At 38.2% G+C, this 20622-nt stretch overlaps 1 protein-coding gene across 4 annotated transcripts; it reads left to right on the top strand.

Annotated features, from left to right (window-relative positions):
- TMEM196 (transmembrane protein 196) lies at positions 1 to 19084 on the top strand. Of its 4 annotated transcripts, none has more exons than XM_010165347.1 (5): positions 1 to 197; positions 12085 to 12141; positions 13962 to 14216; positions 16088 to 16161; positions 18247 to 19084. In XM_010165347.1, exons 1-5 carry the CDS (start codon positions 39 to 41, stop codon positions 18251 to 18253), a joined length of 552 nt encoding a protein of 183 aa, XP_010163649.1. In that variant the 5' UTR covers positions 1 to 38; the 3' UTR covers positions 18254 to 19084. The 4 variants fall into 4 exon arrangements, with proteins under 4 accessions (XP_010163649.1, XP_028940177.1, XP_028940176.1 ...); XM_029084344.1 differs by having other exon boundaries at positions 39 to 185; XM_029084343.1 differs by lacking the exon at positions 16088 to 16161 and having other exon boundaries at positions 39 to 203.
- The last annotated feature ends 1538 nt before the right edge of the window (positions 19085 to 20622 follow it).

Consider the following 20622-nt stretch of genomic DNA (forward strand, 5'->3'; position numbering starts at 1 on the left):
TCCCCGGCTGATCGGGAAGGAAGGATGACCGAGGGAGGATGTGCACCAGCAGCCAGATCATCGGGAGCCTCCTGGTGCTCTCCGTGCTGGAGATAGGGTTAGGGGTGTCCAGCGTGGCCGTGGGGGCGGTCAGTTTCAGCCTGGTCCTCACAGAACATAAACCTCAGCTGGGAGACTCTTCTCCGGTATGGAGCGGGGTGTGTGTACGTTAGCCATTTCACTCTCTCTTTAACTCTTTATGGTGATGGTCAGACCGTGCGAAGGCATCCCCTTGCCCTCCCCTCCCTTCCCTTTCCTTTCCTTCCCTTTCCTTCCCTTCCCTTCCCTCCCGCGTGTGCATGCCGCGCCGAAAGCCTCGCCGGGTCCATCTCCGATGTGCATGGGGTACAGTCTGCATTCTCGTGGGGCGAGGCGGGAGGGACGGGTGGGAGAGATGTATGTGTGTCTTGGGGAAGAGGGGGGAGACACTCCTTCTTTCTCTCTCCTTTAAATTTTTTCAATTTTGCTGTGAACAATTGAACTTTCTGTGAACCCACTCTCACACCTGGGAAAGCCCGATGCCTCAAATGGAACATGGGCCATAGCTTACAATCTTTAAATTTACTTTGAGTTTTGCTTTTAAAAAAAAGAACAGCCCTGTCCTTATGACAAGGCTGTTTTAAAATAATGTCAAGGGTATGTCAGCTGAGTTCTGAGCTTTTGGAGGAAAAAGAGAAAGAAGAAATGAGAGAGAAAAGGAATGATATGTTCTCACAATCTGGGCAACCCGAGCCTCTTGTAAAATGAAACAAAAATTTGAACACCAATAATGGGTTAATAGAAGCAGCATGTTCATGTCACTGAGCATTTCTCACATCTCAAAAACATTTCTTTTTTTTTTTTTTCAGTTTGAGATATGCATGCTTCTAGGAAGAATTTTCCTCCAAATGGTTATTTATATGTGTGCAAAAAGAGTAAGAAATAGTCAATATTCAGCCTAAACATGAGTGGGCATTTTTGAACTCCAGAGCTGGTTTTGGCCAGCTTGGATTGTGCAGCAGTATTTCTAAAAGGATGGTTTGCTTTGCCTGAGATAAGATGATCAATGCAAAACACTCTTGGTTATTCATCAGTGTAGCCTCTTCTAATTTATAGATTCATTCTGACAAAGTGCTTCATGTAATATTCTCCCTGTCAATAATTCTTAATCATTGATAATAGTAATAAATATTTTTGGCAGTATATAAACACACACGTAATTCTGCAGTGCAGAACAGGTAGGTGAGAAATGAGAACAAAGACCAGATAAGACAGTGGTCAACAGGTAATGATATCAAAATCACTTCAAAGAGGGAGGTTTCTGATCATTGCTGATGAAGGAAAAAGGTTAATCAAAAACATGTGTCTGTCTGAAGATACAATGACAGGAGGCAATATCCTGGGTTTCACTGAAGTCAAAGAATTTTGACCAGTTAGTGAGATCAGTATTTTATGCAGTGATTGCATTTCGTGACAACACTATCACATCTGATACCATTTCATGACAATGCACATTTCCTACACGCTGCCTCATTCATTGTTATGGTTTGTTACCCTGGAGTTTGTACTAGCCATAGATTAAGATCCTATTACATTACATGCTGGCTCCAAGGACCTTATAACCTTCTAATCAAAGCAAGGGATAGATGGAGGATATAAGGAGGTAAGGGTGTATAAAGAAACAATGAACCAAAATTGATTGGTATAACAGGTGGTTGCACTGACACAGCAGCAGCCTGGCTGATTTCAAGCTGTTCATAAGTAGATATTTAGAGAGGAGTAGGACAGAGGACAATGAAGTGATTTTGCAGATGTTCCTAGGAAACTCTCCCCATATGTGAGTGCAGAAGCATGGAAGGGAACCCAAAGGGACTTGTTTTAAAATGTAACAAGTGGGTAAAGGATGCCCAAACCAGAGCCAGCAGAAGCAGGCATGAACTGCTAGGAACTGAGCAGGCAGCTGCAGGTTGCCTAGGTAGAGGGAGGCCACACAGAAACTGCAAAGAGAAAGAGAGCAGCTTATGTTTTATGGAGTAGAGGAAATGAGAAATCACAGTGGCACGCAGAGTAGGGTGACACGGTTATAAAGGCTTACTTACTTTGCCTTGAACTAAAGATCTTTGGTCTAAATTGTTGCCATTATGGCATCCGCTTTGTACTGCTCCAGCAGTTCAAATTGTCTGTTAGGTTGTGTTCTTCTGACTAGAGGACTAGCAAGTAAGACAGGACAAGAAAGGGGCCAGAGATCTACCATCCTCCAGGGATGCTCAGGGTCATGGGTAACTAGGTCCAAATTAAAACTGGAGAAAGGTTTGAACAACCCTCAGAATTGTCCTGGCTCAGAAATGGCATAAACCACCTTTCTGCACACTGGATCTTATACTGAGCTCATGTTGTCCATGTTAAAGAATATGTCTTGCATAAAATATGTTATTTTTTTCCAATTCACACCCTTAAATCAAGGTTTACCTTTGACAAATGAACATAAGGAAAATACAGGGACATTAAAGGAAAAACTAATACTTTGACATGCTAGGATACAAAACAGAGGAGTTAAGTTGAACAGCGTCACGTCTCCTGTTGTAATTTACCTGGAAATATACTGAAAACTTCTGACCCTGTTCTATCCTTTACTTACGTGGGTGGAACTCAGCAGAGGCCCAAGTTCATAAGGAAGTAGATGAAGATAGCATCACCATGGAAACCTTAACCTGAATTCCTAAAATTTGGGCATCTTAAAATCATGCACATTCTATCTCCTACACTTGCCTCTCTATGATGCTCTGCATTTGATGCACATTAGCTTTCTTCTTAAAAGAGTTGTTCTTATTGTTCACTGTCTCTGTTCAGCCAGATAATTTAGTATGGGCCTAACTTTAGGCATGAGAATAGCAGCCATAGCATTAGAGATACAAGTGAAGTTAAGCATGGGCTGAAGTGCACTGATCATTGCATGCCCTGCATTATGTATAAGCAAGCCAGCGAAAGTGGAGTAGACAAAGAGTGAAGAAATAGAATGTCTAGATAATATCTAGATCAAAAATGCATGGAAATGGAAAAACAGTTTCTAAATTTATTGTTCTCATTGGCATTGAGCTGGATTAAGATATTAAGCGTTTAAAAAGTAACCAAAAGAAAACAACTGAAGGTGTAACTGACTTCTCAAATTATCTAGAGCATGTAGAGATGACTATTCAATTTGTTTTACATCATATCCAATCTGTTCTTTTTAAAATAGGCCATGACTGTTAAATTGAAAAACAACAAAACAAAACCCACAAAACCAAAACAAAAACAGTCCCATATAACCTAAAGTATTGTTGATTTCTGCTTTTTTTTCCTATTTGTTATAATTATATTGATATAATCTACTCCATAGCCTGTACTCAGTGTCTCCCAGATTTCTTTTTTCCAGCAATTGAGGTATATTTCTGAAATCCACCATTCCAATTCAGTTATATGATGTACTATAGAAATGATCCAACCAATGAAAATGCTGAACCACTAATACTAACATAGCAAGAATGACAGCATCTGTAGCAAAGGCTTTTGCACAAACAAAAAAAAATCAGAAGATAATATTTCAATAAGTATTCACAGATATTTTTTAAATGGTCACTTACTTTCCCATCTATATTTAGAACATAATTGTTGCATTATTATCACTATGATAAGTGACTATATATTCACACACACACATATGTATATGGCTCTAATTCTCATTTATTCTGCAGTGGTGAATAAATTTTTGCTATAAATGAGATTTTCTCACAGAGGGAGAGAGAATGAGGGACAAAAGCCATAGTCAAATGTGTCATCTGTCTTCATATGCAGGAGAGATACCTGATGATTCACTTATGGCTATGCCTCTCAAGAGTAGTAGTTTCTTCCCTTATAAAGACAAGTATCTAAATGTATTTGAGAGATATGCATTCTCTGGATGTTGGTCTGTCTGTCTGACTGTAATGGCAGAGTTATTGTTCCCATGATTTGTGATTTTAGCACAGTGGAAATCTGCCTGCCCATTAAAAATCTGCATTTATAGTTTGGCTACAGAAATTTGCTCCAAGTTGGCACTTGAAAGATTTTATTTCAGCTACTTTTTTTTACCAAAGATTTTAAGGAAAAGAAAAAGGGATGGTCAATATGGAACTCCCCCAGAGCAAGAACATAATTTTTGACTGTTAAATCAGTGTTGGTGGCCTAAAATTTTAAAACATTAAATTTTGCATTTAGTTTTTACTGCTGCCAAGTTTCCTTTGGAAAGAACAGTCAAACTATTTTTTCTTCTTTTTTCAAAAGAACACTAAAAAAATCACATTATTGTTTAGCAAGCAGACAAAATGCAGATGTAATCTGACTTTATTTTAACATATGCATTGCATTTTCATCAAACTGACCATACTGCTGGCTGGCTGGCTCCTGCTCCTGATGAAATGAATCGCAGCACCATCACTGAGCTCAGTGGAAGCTGGAGAGAGTTCTATACTTACAGATGAGGGAGGGTGTACCAAGCGTAGGAGCTCCTTACCTTGCATGAAAGTGGGACAATTCACTCCAGATGAGGAATCTTTCAGTAGTTTTTCATCATTCAGGCACTCCAGAAGCATAAATCAATCTGGAAGACGGTCTGTCCAAGGGGACTTTTAGTGCCTGGCTTGTATTTAAGAGGATCTGTTGAATATAAACTGACTTAAGCATCTGCTTAAATGTTTTGCTGAGATAAGACTTCAGTTCACCTGAAGGGAATAATAATCTTTAATTTATTACTTTCTGAGATGAAAGCAGTCATACTCTAAACTAAATATTTGATACAAAAAACCCAGCAAAAAGTATAATTTACTATTTGTTATTCTGGCATGCACTAAACAAGTAAATAAATATTATTATTTTGTGCTGAGAATTGGAGTGTTTTTCCAGATGACCAGAGGTTTTTTTAATCACTGTTGGCAGGTAGACATTCGGTCCCGAGACCCACTTCTAAACTTCCTTGAGTGTTTCTAAAAACTATTAATCATTTTTAAAGCATCTCTGAGGTCCAGAACTGCGGCGGATGAAATGACCAACACCAAGATGTCTATGCGCCTAAACAATTGACATGATTGGATAATTCCACCTGTTCACGAGCCATTCTTTTACTTCTGACTAGTTGCTGATTACAGCACATAAAAATCATCCCTTATCTTGTCTCATACACAATCTTGTTTGTTAGTCCATTTTGTTTTATTTTTCACTCAAAGTCAGGAATTAATTGCTCAAGGCTGAAGATGCCTGCAGCTTTGGCTCTTAAAGCACCAACATAGAACCAGATGAAAGAGAACACCAGACACAGGGACTGGGATGGAATTTAAATTGCCTGAATCTGGCAAATCTGTGGGAATTGTAGCATCACCTGAGCTACATGTCTTACCTCAATACAGCCTCCCTCAGCATGACAGATTTGCTGGGACACAGGGTGTGGTCATGGCAATGCTGTTGGTCCTGGTTCTGGATCTGGATGACTTGCAGTCAGCCAGACATTCCTGTCCCCACAATCCCTTGTATGGGGCAACATCATTAGAAGGTTCCATCCCCCTTCTGCAAAGTTTTTTGTGTTTCTCTATGGAGGTAACAGGCAAACCTACTACCTAGGCTTGCTCTTTTTGCCAATTGTTATTTTTCTCTAGTTTGATGCCTTTGTTTCCATGAGTGGATTCTGCCCCCTTTATGCCTTCACTAAGAAAACTTAATCATTGTTCTGAAATGCTGCTTCAAAGAAAAGTTCCAATTAGAGATACCTTCTTTGCTCAGTTCTTCCATAAAGGATTTCAGCTTTTTTCTCACTTGGATAGAGCTGAAGCAACAATATTATTAAATAGAATGGTCCTTTCTAGACATTACTAATTTCAAATTCCTGGGTCTTCTAATGGCATGTTTATACATTTTTACTCCAAAACATAGATTTTCTAGTTTACCACCTGACAACATTAAATAGAAGTGAAGCTGTTGATTCTGTCTTGACGGTTTATTACTCCAAGTGGGGAATTATTTAAATAGATATGATATGCCTGCATTTTCATTGTGTTATATTCAAATTTGGAATAATTTCCCATCCTCTGCTTCATCAGTTATGTATCAGTTATCAGGGATGATCCAGAACGCCGGAGAGCTTTCCACACAGTGTATGTAGTTTGAGCTTCTTCTTTGTCATGAACACTAACTAGGGATCAAGCAGTTCTTATATTCAACAGGTTTTCTTTACTATTTTCTTCAGCCTCTCTCCAGAAAGAATTTCCATGGACAGTTTTTATTTTCTCAAGGGAATTACACTCACCATTGCTTCTGCTGCTTTAAAGCCGAAGAAAGAAATGTTTCTTAGGTTCAATATGAAAAATAAAAATAGTTCCTTTTCTTCTGCATGATGGAAACCAACAAATCTTTGCCTCTCTGCAAATATAACTAAAACTTAATCTTTTTTTCAGACTACCAGTATGAAAGTCCTCTTTTTCCAGGAGAAAGTGAATGAAGCCAAATCATAGGGATGGATCCAAACCACAGAACTTGGATCTAAATTGAGATTTCAGCCTCCTCACCAAAATTTCTGGGTGTTTGGATCTGAGGTTTTGTTTCAAGCCCATATTTAGTATAAAGTAAATTAAAGCAGGCTCAAAATAAATATTCTCCTTTTCTGGGAGGTCTTTGGTTCTTTATTCCAAAGTTCAACAGGCCAAAAGAGAGATTTGCAAATTTGCATAAGCAGGCACAGCTGCTGTGTGAATGGCAGAGACTCCACAGACAAATAGACACCACTGCATCAGCTTGCAATCACACTAATGCTATCAGAGGGACTCTGATTTTGCTAGGTCCCCATTCGTCAAATCTTCACTGAGACAGGGACTGAGGCACTGACAGTTCACTGAGTCTCTAAGTACTCTTTGTGCTTTATCGTGTCTTTCTTTGGGTTTTTCACCCATCACCTAACAGTGGTTCTGCCTCTATCTATTATTGGATGATACATTCAATCCCTGCCTGCTCTGCTAGTCTTGACACGAAATATCATGTATTGTAGAAGGTATGAGTACGTCTGCAACCAAAAATAACCCTAGAAGTAATGGTAATTGGTTGCACATAGTGATCTATGTAGATTTTTAGGTGAGATTTTGGATCTTTTAGCCTCTTAAGATTTCTCTGATCAATAATTAAAATGAAAGTCCAACAGTGAAATATCTGCTTCAACAAGTCCCAGCTGAAGGTCCCTCTCTGGCTCGCAAGCATTTTGGAGGGCTTATTAGTTTAGCTTATCCTTTGTGAAATGTTTTAGTTTTATTCTTGGTATGAGTTGTGAGCACTTCACTAACTGATCAGTTATAATAAGGAGCTTATCTTCAGTGATATATTTATTTTCTACTCCCAATTTACTGTATTTTCAATGTAAGTGTGTTTTTCTTAAATTACTTCAGGTTCAACAAGGATAGAAAACCTGACTAAATTTATAGAGTTGGTAAAAAAGAGGTTGGTAAAAATTCACGGAGGTTAATCAATGATCATGTAGAAAGAGGCAAGCTCTCACCGTGACAGTATTACTTAGTCATGGGTAAACTGTAGTCCAAAGCAGCTCAATGGATACAAGTCAAGTTTAAATGGTATGGTATACTGACATGAAGATGAAGTCTTTCATGATAGCTAAGAACAGACAGAGAGTGACAAGGCAGTGGAGCCCCTGGTGGCTGTATTCCGGTTGGCAGTATAATAAAATAATATGTAACATATATTATTTCATTATAATAAAAATATAATAAAGTGTACAATAAGAGTTCAAAATTAAAAGAGAGACAGGAACAAACATAGGAATTTCTTTTTGAGTCTGATTTGTACTCACATTCTTTTTCTGGTACAAAGAGCTACTGTAGTTTCTTCCGTCTACATTTCACTATTGCTGACCACAACACTGACCCATCAAAAATTTTACAGGAAATCACTATAGCACCAGCAAAAAAATTCCCGAGTCCCTAGCTATTCTGTCAAAAAGCAAGGATCAAAGTCAATCACATAATGTCCCACTGACTCCCTAACCTTTCTAGAGGTCTCCACATTGAGAAGCCTGGCTAAGGCAACTCTGCATGCGCAGAGTTCCTGAGCCCCGGGTGTTGCTACTGTTCTCTCTGTAAAGCAGGTTTCCGCTGCTTCTAGTGAATCTGAATCCTCCGAAGCTTCAGAAGAGAGTGGTATACTTGGCTCACCATTTTCAAAGCTTTGCTTGAGGTTTAATTGCCTGACAGTGTGGCTCAAATTCATCCACTGGTTTTAATAGCAAAGTGCCTGCTGTCATAAATAAGTAACTATACTGGTTTTCTGGGCAAGCCTTTTCAGTGTAATGCGCTGTCCTCTAAAAAACCCCCAAATAATATTAATCCTTTGCTACTGCCCAAGTGCTTTTCTTCCAAGGTTTTTAACGTGTTGAGCCACACTAGTGCATTCAGTTTCACAACTTGCTTGTGTCATAGTCATATGGATTACAAAACTTTGGCATCACCTTCCCAAGCTCACACAGAAGAACGTGGAAGAACCAGGAATACCCAGCTCCTCTGATATGGAATGGAATGGAATGGAATGGAATGGAATGGAATGGAATGGAATGGAATGGAATGGAATGGAATGGAATGGAATGGAATGGAATGGAATGGAATGGAATGGAATGGAATGGAATGGAATGGAATGGAATGGAATGGAATGGAATGGAATGGAATGGAATGGAATGGAATGGAATGGAATGGAATGGAATGGAATGGAATGGAATGGAATGGAATGGAATGGAATGGAATGGAATGGAATGGAATGGAATGGAATGGAATGGAATGGAATGGAATGGAATGGAATGGAATGGAATGGAATGGAATGGAATGGAATGGAATGGAATGGAATGGAATGGAATGGAATGGAATGGAATGGAATGGAATGGAATGGAATGGAATGGAATGGAATGGAATGGAATGGAATGGAATGGAATGGAATGGAATGGAATGGAATGGAATGGAATGGAATGGAATGGAATGGAATGGAATGGAATGGAATGGAATGGAATGGAATGGAAGACCTTTCACCAACTTGGCTGCCCTCCTTGGACACACTGTAATAGTGTGATGTCCTTCTGATATTGAGGTGCCCAAAACTACACACAGTATTTGAGGTAGGACCGCACCAGTGCAGTGTGGAGTGAGGCAATCACCTCCCTCAACCAGCTAGCTATGCTGTGCTTGATGCACCCCAGAACACGGTTGGCCCTTTTGGCTGCCAGGGCACACTGTTGACTCATATACAACTTGCCATCAACCCAAACCCCCAGATCTCTTTGTGCAGGGCTGCTCCCCAGCCTTTTGTTCCCGTTTGTACATATAACCAGGATTACCCTGTCCCAGGTGCAGAATATGGAACTTGCTCTTATTAAATTTCATATGTTGGTGATTGCCCAGATGTCTAGTCTATCCAGATCTCTGTGTAAAACTTCTCTACCCTCAAGGGAGTCCACAGCTCCTCCTAATTTAGCACTTAATGTATATTCAAGTCCTGCATCCAGATCTTTAGTTCAGGTAGTCCCTCACATACTTTAACAATGATGGAATACAGTAGTCACCCCTGGGTTTTGCGAAGCCAGTACCTTAGGTCTTGCAGATTAGCTCATTCACTGTTCTTTGAATTTCAACTAGGAAATGCCTAGTTAACAGGTAATATATTAATAAATAATAATAATACTAAATAATACTAGGTAATATATATGTTTATGGTACTACATAAAGGTGGTTTGGAAGGCTGTGTGTCCTGTCTTTAAAAACCAGTAAAGAATAGCAGAACTGTCCAAACTGGTGGATTCTAATGATGAGTGAATCTGTAATTTGCTCGTTGTTCCATTCGTCATATGCAAGACTAATATAGCTTGTTCATTACACTCCCTTCTGGCTAGAAAAGACCATACAATCGAAATAGAAATTCTTCAATTGAAATCAATGGTAAAAAATCCATTGACTCTAATAGAAGCAGAATTAGACCATTCTTGAATAAAATAGGTGATCTATTCTTTCATCTTTGAAGGCAAATTATAAAAATCTCAGGTTTTTAAACTAGTGAAAAAACACTTGTTAAAAGTTGAAACTATCTTTGATGGTAGCTTCCAGATCCTTTCTGTAAGCCTTCCAGAACTCATAATTTTTCCTTTATCCAAAATTTGTCTTTTAATCCTATTCAATCACTGCAGAGAAATGATATTATTAATCTGCTTTATCAAATCTGACTGAATTGAACTTAATTACAGTTACATCTTGAACAAAAATTGTTTTGAGATTTCTGCATTAATTTTGAGAAATTCAAAATACTACCTGTGAAAATATGAAGCATACCTTCAGTTGAAGGCAATCTGCAATCACAGGATTGGGAGTGAAACTCCAAAACTTCACAGAAAGCCTGAGTGAAAACATACAAGGCAGGTGTGATAGTTTTGAGCTGAAATCTCCTCTGCCTGTGGGAAAGGGGCAGAGGGAGCTCTACTAATTGTTTTTTTGATGCTTACTCCAATGGGTGAGCTCTAGTAGCAATTACCAGTTGTATGTCCAGGTATGTCCTGAGCCGTTCAGTGCCATGGTCTACAAGAACCCCTCCATTATCAAATTGGTATTAAGTCCACATCCCATGTTTAGTGTAGAGGTAAATAATATACACAATTTAACCATATAAATTGCAGGGAACTGATTCAATGGACCCGAGTCAGAGTAAAAATACATCTCAAGGCCCATGTTTAGCTATATGCTTTAGTTGGAGGGAGATAAACTATGTATTAAAGCATCTCTTCAACTGAGATACTGAAGCTGCAAAATTTTGGAGGGTAAATGAGATGTACATGCAATATATCACACAGACCCTGAATGCTGTATATGAACCGCTTAATTTTCACCTCTTATGTAAGAGCCAAGTCTGTTCCATGATTTAATCCTAAATCAAGGTCAAGCAGAGTCTTTTGCTAGAAATACCATCTCAGCGCAAAAAGGATGTGGAAAAATCCAGTTTTTAAACTATAAAATTATTTCCCAATAGAGATGTGGAGTTAGTTTTACTGAAAATAAGTAGCATAGATTTCTTAATAAATTTATGTGGTATTGAAGAAATCTTTTGACAGTATTACAAAGTCCTGGAGAAGGCCTTATTGCTTTTGTACAACTACTGTAGTTCTTACCACAACTGCTCCCTCAGGGACTGCTTGCCGTTTCCTTCATTAAACTTTTTTGTAGGAGGAAAAAGTGACATTAGAGAATGCCACTAAAAAGCACTGACACCTATTCACATCAGCTGGTAGAGGATGTTTCCTTTTTTGTTAATCAGTTTTTGCCTAATGTGACAATTAGCAGATCAGTCTGTTAAAGGGAACTACGTGGAAAAAGTATAGACAGCTTCATGGTATCTGTTGTGAAGTGGGCTGTTTAGAATCTAAGCCAGATCTTCCTGCATGCTCAGTGTAGCCACACCAAAAGATGTACTAGTATTTACACCTGCACCCATAGAGATGACTGAATGGCATTCTTGCCCAGGGTGCCACTGTCTTGAGGACAACAATCCATGTATGATCCCTCAGTGGTTCACACAGTAGGTTCAGGGCGTTAAGTACCTTAGCTATGCTTGAAAGTAGATGATTTGGATCACTGACTACTACCTTGCTAAACTTTTCTGGGGAAAAAAAAAAGAAAAATAAAAAAGAAAAAAAGAGTAAAAAGGCATCTTTTGTTGCAACACTGGGTTGTTGGTTTGTTTTTTTTTTTCATGTTCTGTTTACCCAAGCAGCTTAAAAGCAGGATTTTTTTTTTCTTTTTTTATGAGTAACCATCCTCAGTCTGACTTCTCATTCCAGTTTCTTCTTCTCGGATAAATGTGTTTATGGTTGAGTTCTAACTTCCCGAAACACAAGGTTTGTGACAAAAATGCTGACAACCACTGTAACCATTGCCTAACCTACTGTTGTGATCACCGCTACTGCAACACAGAAGGATTTAAACTTGAGACCTTACATGATGAAATAATTGTTGTGTTTTTCTTTTTTCTTTTCAGTTTCTGCTTTGTGGCATATGTGGAATATTGTGTGCCAAAAAAAAATCTGGACTTGTTGTAAGTTTTTCCACTGCATATATAACACATAAGTATTTGAAAGGCATACTTGTCTAACTTGAACTCCTTACTGGGAGCTTTCTGTGTCCAAGTGTTTCTGATAAAAACTCAGTAAAAACTGCAAGTCAGCAGTCCAAAAAAGCCATCAGCACTTTGGGTTAATCAAGAAAAACAAGGCAGTTCTGAAATGGCCTATTTAGGTCATGCCTATTTAAGCCACACATCCATATTTATCCCTTTCTGGATAAATATAGATGGAAAACCTGTTGACACAAATTTATGCCAAGTCAATAAAAAGCTCCTCAATAACTTCACTGGATTGTAACTTCTCTCCTTCAAAAATCTATTTCTGTGAAGTGTGGCATGACTGGGCTGCCACTTCAATGAGGCTGCTGACCAAGTTTGATTTAGATATTGTAACTGTTCACTGTTTTAATAAGTTCTTTTTGCAATCAGAATTGTGATTAAGCCAATTTTAAAGTGATGGTGAATGTTTTCTGTCTCTTCTAAGAATCAGAAGTACAGTCATTTTTCTGACTGCAGCAAAATGGTGTTACTACTACACAAGTCACAGCAGAACTTTATGTTAAAGACATGATCCTATTGTAACTGATAATGACTGGCTTAATTTTCTGTCAGTAAAGTCATGTAAAACCAGCATAAGTGTGAAGGGAATCAAGATCTCTCTCAGATTATTTTTGAGTATCAACGAGTTAAACCCTGTTACAATAACAGTCTCATTTCTTAAAGCATGTGGACCATACCCAGTTTCTAAAAGCTGTTTCTACTGGTGGTCTTATGGAATTATCACTTCCCAGTGGACTGCAACATACAGCCTGAATGCCATGTTTGTGATTAAATTTTCATCCCAATTATGTACAGTAGTGGTCTGTAAGCCTCCATAAACATAAATTGTTCCTACCACAGTACCTAAGTTCATATACGAAGCCATATTAAGTAACATCAAAGGCTCATCTACATCAACATCTGACAAGCCAGCAGTATCAAGGGAAGTGAATAGCATAATAATTTAGCAGTGTCTCCATAGTAAGGTCTTCTGTCCTCAAGTCATTTGTGGCTCAAGGACATCCTGACCCAGGCTAGCATCTTTGTGATTAAAGTGATAGGAGGTCTTTACACATGTCTTATTAACTACAGCCTGTTTCACATCCTTCTAAAGTTCCCAGAAACATTTTAACCAAGTTAAAAACAAATAAACAAGCAAACACATAGTCACCACATTGACCTTCTGTAGAGCTGCATCACAGATTTCTTTGTTGTTTCTGTTGATTCTTTGTCCAGCACATTCACCTTGAACACTTTTGGAGTCCCCACAAAAGCTGTAGAAAGCCTCCAAACTGCTGTCTGACTGAAGAAATTAGAATTGAACAGAATTCAGATGGCACACAAAAGCAAGAGAGATTCATTGCAAATACATGAGGTGTTCACTCCGATGAGTGGTGAGAAACTGCACAATAGAAAATTATGACACATTCTGTCATGTTACTGTTTTGAATGAAACACTGTAAATCAGAAGATGTGTCCTAGTCACCCTTCCATTGACTAGCTTTTAACATAAGCAATTAATTCTACCCAATTTTCTCTTATATGCAACATCAATCTTAACTCTAGTACACCAGAAGGTATTGTATTCCTTTGGAGCTATGTGGGAGCTGAGGGAGTTAAAAGTGTCTGTGAAGTGTTTTGCAATCCATGGCACTATCAAAGCATTGAATTATGGTTAGTCTAATTTTTTATATTAATGAATCTGTCTTTGAAAAATGTTACTATGACATAATCTCTTTTGTCTTTCCTGACAGATGATACTTTTTTCTGCCTGTTGCATCTGTGGACTAATCGGAGGAATCTTAAATTTTCAATTTCTTCGTGCTCTGACAAAGAAGTCATCCGCTCTCTATTCTTTGCATCTTGCCTCCATGTCTCTTGCATGCATTGGAATTGGTGGTTGCACCCTTTCTTCATGGCTCACTTGTCGGCTAGCCAGCTATGAACAAAGGCGAATGTTCTCAGAAAGAGAACATTCACTGCATCACTCCCATGAAATGGCAGAAAAAGTGAGTTGTGTGTCCTCCCTTATTTGTTCTGCTTCTCCTAAAATGTTACTGTATGTGTTAACATTTACAACCGGCAAGAGATGTACTCAGTTTTCAGTTTGATATGAGAAAGAGCTTCTGGGAAATGAAACACTGCCATTCTGTGTAAGCTTTATTATCTTGCATTATATGGAGCTATTTTTAGGTACTGTATATTTGCAGTACGTCCATTTCAATGAAGTACATCCATTTTCAACATAATTCCATTGTATAGCTATTCAAGGGCTTAGCTGCTAAATATAGCACTTCATAAATAATTGGAAGCCTTATTAATATGGATTATCATGTATTGTACTGTGAAAAAGCACAGAATGCTTTCTGTAACCACATCATTGCATGCTTCCAGGATTTAATCAATTTCTTCCTCTCCCAAGTACTCAGCTTATATAGTAGGTTATTTAAACACAAAAGCCACAGTTCACAAATGCAGATGACTAAACCTAAGGGCATATTTAGACATCTAAATGAAATTGGTCTAATTTGCAGCAGGACTGAGCATTTACTGCCTTTTTGTGTTAAAGGGAATCTTACCAATGTGTCTAGGTCTAAGTTTAAGTGCTGAAACTTAACCTCCCAAAGTTGAGCATGTGGGGCCAAAAGAATTAATTGAACAGAATTCTTGAAATTAGTTCCTTGGAGTTACAGATCTGAAGCATATTTGAGAAGTAAAATGTTCACTGACACCTTGTGCTTTATGTTTGGACTTTGTATCCAATGCCTTTCATTTGAGAAATGAGTAGAGACGGGAACAAAAGTGGACTGCCCATCTAAACCTCCACATGCAAGTTTGCATTACAGTTAAGATCAACAGTCTGTATCATATCTACTGAGATTTCTGAACAGCAGAGTGAGGATTAATTCATTTAGACTGTAGAATGTTTTCAGGTTCCCTGACAAAACATGATATAGCAGTTAATTGTCCAGTAAGTAAAAATTACTTGTCACTATTCTTTAGTTTCTTAACTGAGATGAAACTCCAAGCAGAAACATAGACTGAATTCACCTTAGAAGATGTTTGAAACATGTTTTTAAAAGTTAAGTAGTATAGGCTACAACAGTAACATAAAACAGGGTGATAAAAATCAAGGGAAGAAATATATTTCTTCCTCTCATTTTAAAATGAAGCAGAATTCTGATGAGTTATGCAGGCAAGTATGACCATGGTCTTGCAGATTATAGGCTAGACCCTGCCTTTAAAAGATGCTCTTGCCTCAACAAGGACAATGATGAAGCTCATCTGAGAGAAAAAGAGACGTAAAGAAAAAAAGAAATGGTATGGGAAGGAACACCTTTCAAAATACAAACATCTGCCAACCCTATCAATTTGGGCTGAAGATGACCATGTATAGCAGTAGTTCACTGCCTCCTTCCCTGGCTTATTGACCTACTAAGCTTTTAGACACTCAGCAGTGAGGACTGCCAGGTGGCCACTTATCTTGGTTCAAGGGCCATGATGCATGTGCAGATCAACCCTATTGCACATGCTCAGTGAATGTGGGATGCGCCTCACCGATGGTGGACTCCCTGCATGTGTGTTGCAGAATCAAGTATGCATGCATAGATGGTCTGATCTGGGACTTCTTAGACCTACAGCCTGTGGACTGCCTGCTGCTGTCAGATTTGAGTAAATTAGCTCAAGGTATGCCCCTAAAAATAATGAAGGCTACTTAAAAACTTACATTAAATTAGGCCCTGATTTATAAAATAGATTTAAAGTGTTTTATATATAAAACTATTTTGTATATTTATACTGATATACAGTAATATAGACATGTACTGCATGTGCATTTCTTTGTGCTATATTTATTGTATAATTGTTATATTTATATTAGAGATTGAGGGGTATTGAAATAACCGACCTGCCCAGCTGCCCGGTGGTTCCCCCGACACCAGAGTTACCTCCAAGGTACGCTGAACACTAGGGAGCTACCATGTTGTTATGTCACTTCAGGAAGGGCCACCTCTAGGAGGAAGTCACAGTTTCAGCTAATCAAAGTTGGCTGATGCTGTGATGTCACTCTGAGTCAGGAACGGTGCTTCCAGGTGGTGACATAATTCTGCATGGTGAATGCTGCAATCTGGAAGTAAGTTGAGTATTTAAAATATTCACCCTAGTTATAGACATCCAAATGCTCCTCTTTGGATGTTGCCACCATTGACTCACTCTGCTTCTAATCTGTGTGCTCCTTCATTTCTTGAATTCAGCAACTTTTTTAAATTTATTAACACTTTTATTTTTGAAAATAGAAATATTGGGGAAAATAAATTATTTTCAATGTTTTCTGAAATTATCATATTCTAATAGCTCACGTCTGCAGAGGACTCAAGTGATTGATAAAGCTGACAAAAGGAAATTTACAGTTCCTCATGAGTAGTCTTCTCACAGATTACTATCCAGCTGTGGCTGACTGATAGTTAATATTAAATGGCTTTGGTGTTGTTGGTCCCTTTCCCAGCTGACCAGTATCTTTAGTGTAGATCCAACAAACAGTTTAGGCACCTACAAATAGGCAACCATAGTGCCTTGTTTCAGAACAGGCAGCCCCTCGACCAGGATCCGAAGTCAGTCTTAGGCATGCATGTTTTTCTTCTGTATGCGAGGAGAATAAGGCATATATCCAACACCATCACCTGCCAAATGGAGAACTGGGTTGCACAAAATGCTCAAAATTCAGGAAGTTTACACAGTTTATTTTCTCTGAAACTTATACTTGATTCAGGAGTATTAATTGGCAAATCTATTTGGTTTAATGGCCCCAAGTTTACTTTGTAGAGAGGAATAGCACATCCCTTCATTCAAAAACTGTGTAGGCAATGATTAAATCTTGCAATCTACTTCAAAGTGTAGCTGCTAATACCTGAGACAGGAGGCACTAGAGCTTCCACTTTATGTGAAACTTTGAGTTCTGGTCTCTGCCTCCCAAACTATTTAAGTCAAATATTGTGCATTAAAAGAAGAGAGAGAGAGTGTCAGACTAGTAATAAAGACCAGGTTCCAGAATTTTCTTCTCTTTACCAAGAATCTCAGCTGCTATGATATAGAGTCAGGCTCTTTCTTTCTGTCTTTCTCTCTCTCTACCTCATGTACCTGAATTTTAAAAAGAATAGCCAAAACTGCATTTTTATGTATGCCCATTCCTCTGGGCATAGTTGGATGTTCTCTGGGATCTGTCATTAGACATAAGCAGCAGATCACCTTAATTTCTGCATCCTGATTAAATTTGGTATGAAATAGGCTTAGGACTGCACAGAAGTGACCTTAGTGAATGTAGCCATACCCAGGCTTAGACAGCTGCTAAGTAGGTATTTTTTTGGATTGCAATTTGAGAATTAGAAAATCTAACACCAAACAAATCTTGGTTTAGGTGCTTTAAGATTCTGACTCATGATCAGGTAGCTTACTCCAGCATGACTCATCTGCCACTTGAATAGCAATTGCTGAATGATAAAAATTGTAGTCTGGCATATTAAGGGAAACCCAAAATCAGTCCCATCCAAAGGCAAGCAGTCAAAACCCTTAGACCCTCTCACAATCCAGAAGTACTTCCCAAATGTCTATCCCAGCTAGCATCGAATGGCATCTGTTTGTAGCATATCAGCACAGAAGAAGGTTTGAATGGAAATGAAGACTTAAATACTATCTTGTTCCTTTGTAGATTACCACACAAGCTTGAGTTAATGCACTTTCAAAGGACAATGTCACAAAACTTGCATGGGTGCCATCAATGCTATATATGTGGTCTGAGAGCAATGTCCAACTCAAACAGTATCAATGAGTCTATCAGGTTTCAAATATACTTAATTTATGTAGGAAGAAATGTAATTTCTTTTTCTTTACAGTGAGATTTATCAAGCCAAATAAAAATGTAAAATTTTGCTGAATGTTTGAAATTCAGAATTTGTTAAACTTTTATTACAACCTTAGGTAACTAAATTTCAAACATCATAAAATATTTGCAATTTTAATCAATGTTTTCTATTCTTGTTGCAGGAAATGACAGACAACCTAAGCAATGGTGGCCCACATCTGATTTATAATGGAAGTGTATATTAAGAGATTTATAAAAGTTCCATGGAAAGAAGTGGGTTTAGAATTTTCTTCAGGAAAAAATAGACTCCAAGACATTGAGAAAATTGAACTATCTTAGCTTTTATGGCTCAACTGCCACAACTGCAGAACAGCACAGTTGCATTTCCCTTTCAGAAACATGTTCAAAATTTGTCTCCTAAATATTTTGCGGATATACAGTATTTATTCACTTCCTGGCTACTCTCTTTTGGCTTTTTGTCTGAATAACTTTTCAGAAGTGTGATAGCATTTGAAATAGACTCTTCTCATGACGACTCAAAAACCAGAAAAAAATAAATAAATTGGACGACATTTAACCCAGTCACAGGATTCCTAAAGAGAAGAGAAGAGGGCCAAGGAAGGATGGCTCAGGGGAATCTTTTTCTCCTCCCAGATTAGCAGCTTCTGGTGTTAACATGATGGCTTCAGATCATGTGGCATGGTACCAGCAACGCATCTGCACAGTTTCTCTCCTCACATTGCAAATGCATCCAGCCTCAGTTTTCCCAGTAGGTCGTATCAAAAGACAGTGAAAATTACTCTTCCAAAAGGCTCCCATTTCACATTCAGAGTGTAAATGAAGAGTGTGCTGAAAGCACCACCAATGTCTTTGTTTTGAAAGACAGAATGCTCTAAGAATGCCATAAATCAAAACCTCAACAATGCCTTGTTGTAAAGAACTTGTAAATATTTCCAATTTGTGAATTAAGTATATTTCGTAATTTGTTCATAAAAGATGACAAATAAAATTAAATCTAAATCAGATATTTTAGAGAGATCTTTTGGAATTTTTTCTTATTAGAAAGACCTTGCGAAGCTGAACCATCACGCTTGTAGTTTTGCACAACACATTGAAAGGTTCCTATAGAGGTGAAGCAAGCTCAGAAAGGAGACAAACAAAGGCTGAACAGAGGTACGGTCAAATTCAGAACACACTGGCAATTCTGCACACATACAATAGAGTTTGGGGTTTGTTAAAGCAGTGTGTATGTCAAGGCAGCAGCTTTAACCGACCCCAAACTTTATTGTAGGACCTATTGGCTCATACAGCCATGAGAAACGGAAGATGTAATCTGTAATAGAACATATACAACAAAATAGTCATAGAAAATATTAATATGAAATTACTCATATGTTACCTAGTAAGTCTACGACTGCACTGTAAAGTGCAGCATGTCAACATAAGTTTGAGATGTAGCATTACTGATGACTGGCAACGTTTGGCAATTTATATCCATGTTCCCAGATAAAGTGTGTATAGAATCTTATTATTATTCTATCCATGCCATAAATACCTCTAGATTTTTTTTTTTCTGACTCTATAAGGTATAAAATAATCTTCAATTTGATTATCTTAGGTTTTTCTAAGTCTGTAAGGGAATTTCCCATCTAATTACAACATAGGAAACACCTTCACTGTGATTTAAAGTCCTCACTTAAACTTCATGAAAATTAGTTGGATGGCTAAGCTTGTGAGTCAAAAACTGGTCCACCTTATAAGGCTTCACTTAACTACTATCTCAAAGGGCTTATGAATCTTCTCTAAGCCCCTGATATACTAATATGTATTACGTACATAAGTAATTGTTAATGAGACCTTTCAAGTTCATAAAAAAATATAGATATTGTCATAGCAAAAGAATTAGATGTTAAGGTATCTCTGCTCAAGGAAAGTGTCCTCCTTGTCAGGTCCTAACAGCCTTTACACTGTCTCCCCCTTCTACATTCCAGCTTGTTTGGGCTCTTTATAGGTGCCATTGCCTCTTCAGCTTGATGCTCCTCTTCCTCAGCAGCAGGAAACATAGGATATATCTGAGCTCAGTATGTGCCCCTTCTGGGAGCACTTCTGCTGCATTTCTGGACACTGTCAGGCACCTGTCAAGGACAACCTGTCAAGGCAGGACTAGCTTCTAAATGGGCTGCAGAGTTTCATACAGGATGAAGAAATCTACACTGGACATCATAGAACCAGAGGAGCTGGTTCTGTATGATGATAAAGGGTTATCGTCGCATCAGTACAAAAAGTGTAAAGGGGTCTTATCAGAGAAAAGCAAGAGTAAAATAAAAAATTACTCAGACATCTACCTCAGAACTACTTGGCTGAGGTTCATCACTAGCTCTGGAGGACAACTCATGGTTCATACAGAGGTATCTTGTGACACCTTAGGACTAGGAATTGTAGCTTCAGATTCAAAAGAGTGGTTTGGAATTGCAGTTCAGAATCTCCTGAGGAATGACATGAAAGAACACACCATATCACTAACCATTTTCTTATCACAAACACTTAATTTCCCAGAA

This window comes from Antrostomus carolinensis, unplaced genomic scaffold (assembly GCF_000700745.2).
Source record: "Antrostomus carolinensis isolate BGI_N321 unplaced genomic scaffold, ASM70074v2 scaffold8073, whole genome shotgun sequence".
NCBI lineage: Eukaryota > Metazoa > Chordata > Aves > Caprimulgiformes > Caprimulgidae > Antrostomus > Antrostomus carolinensis.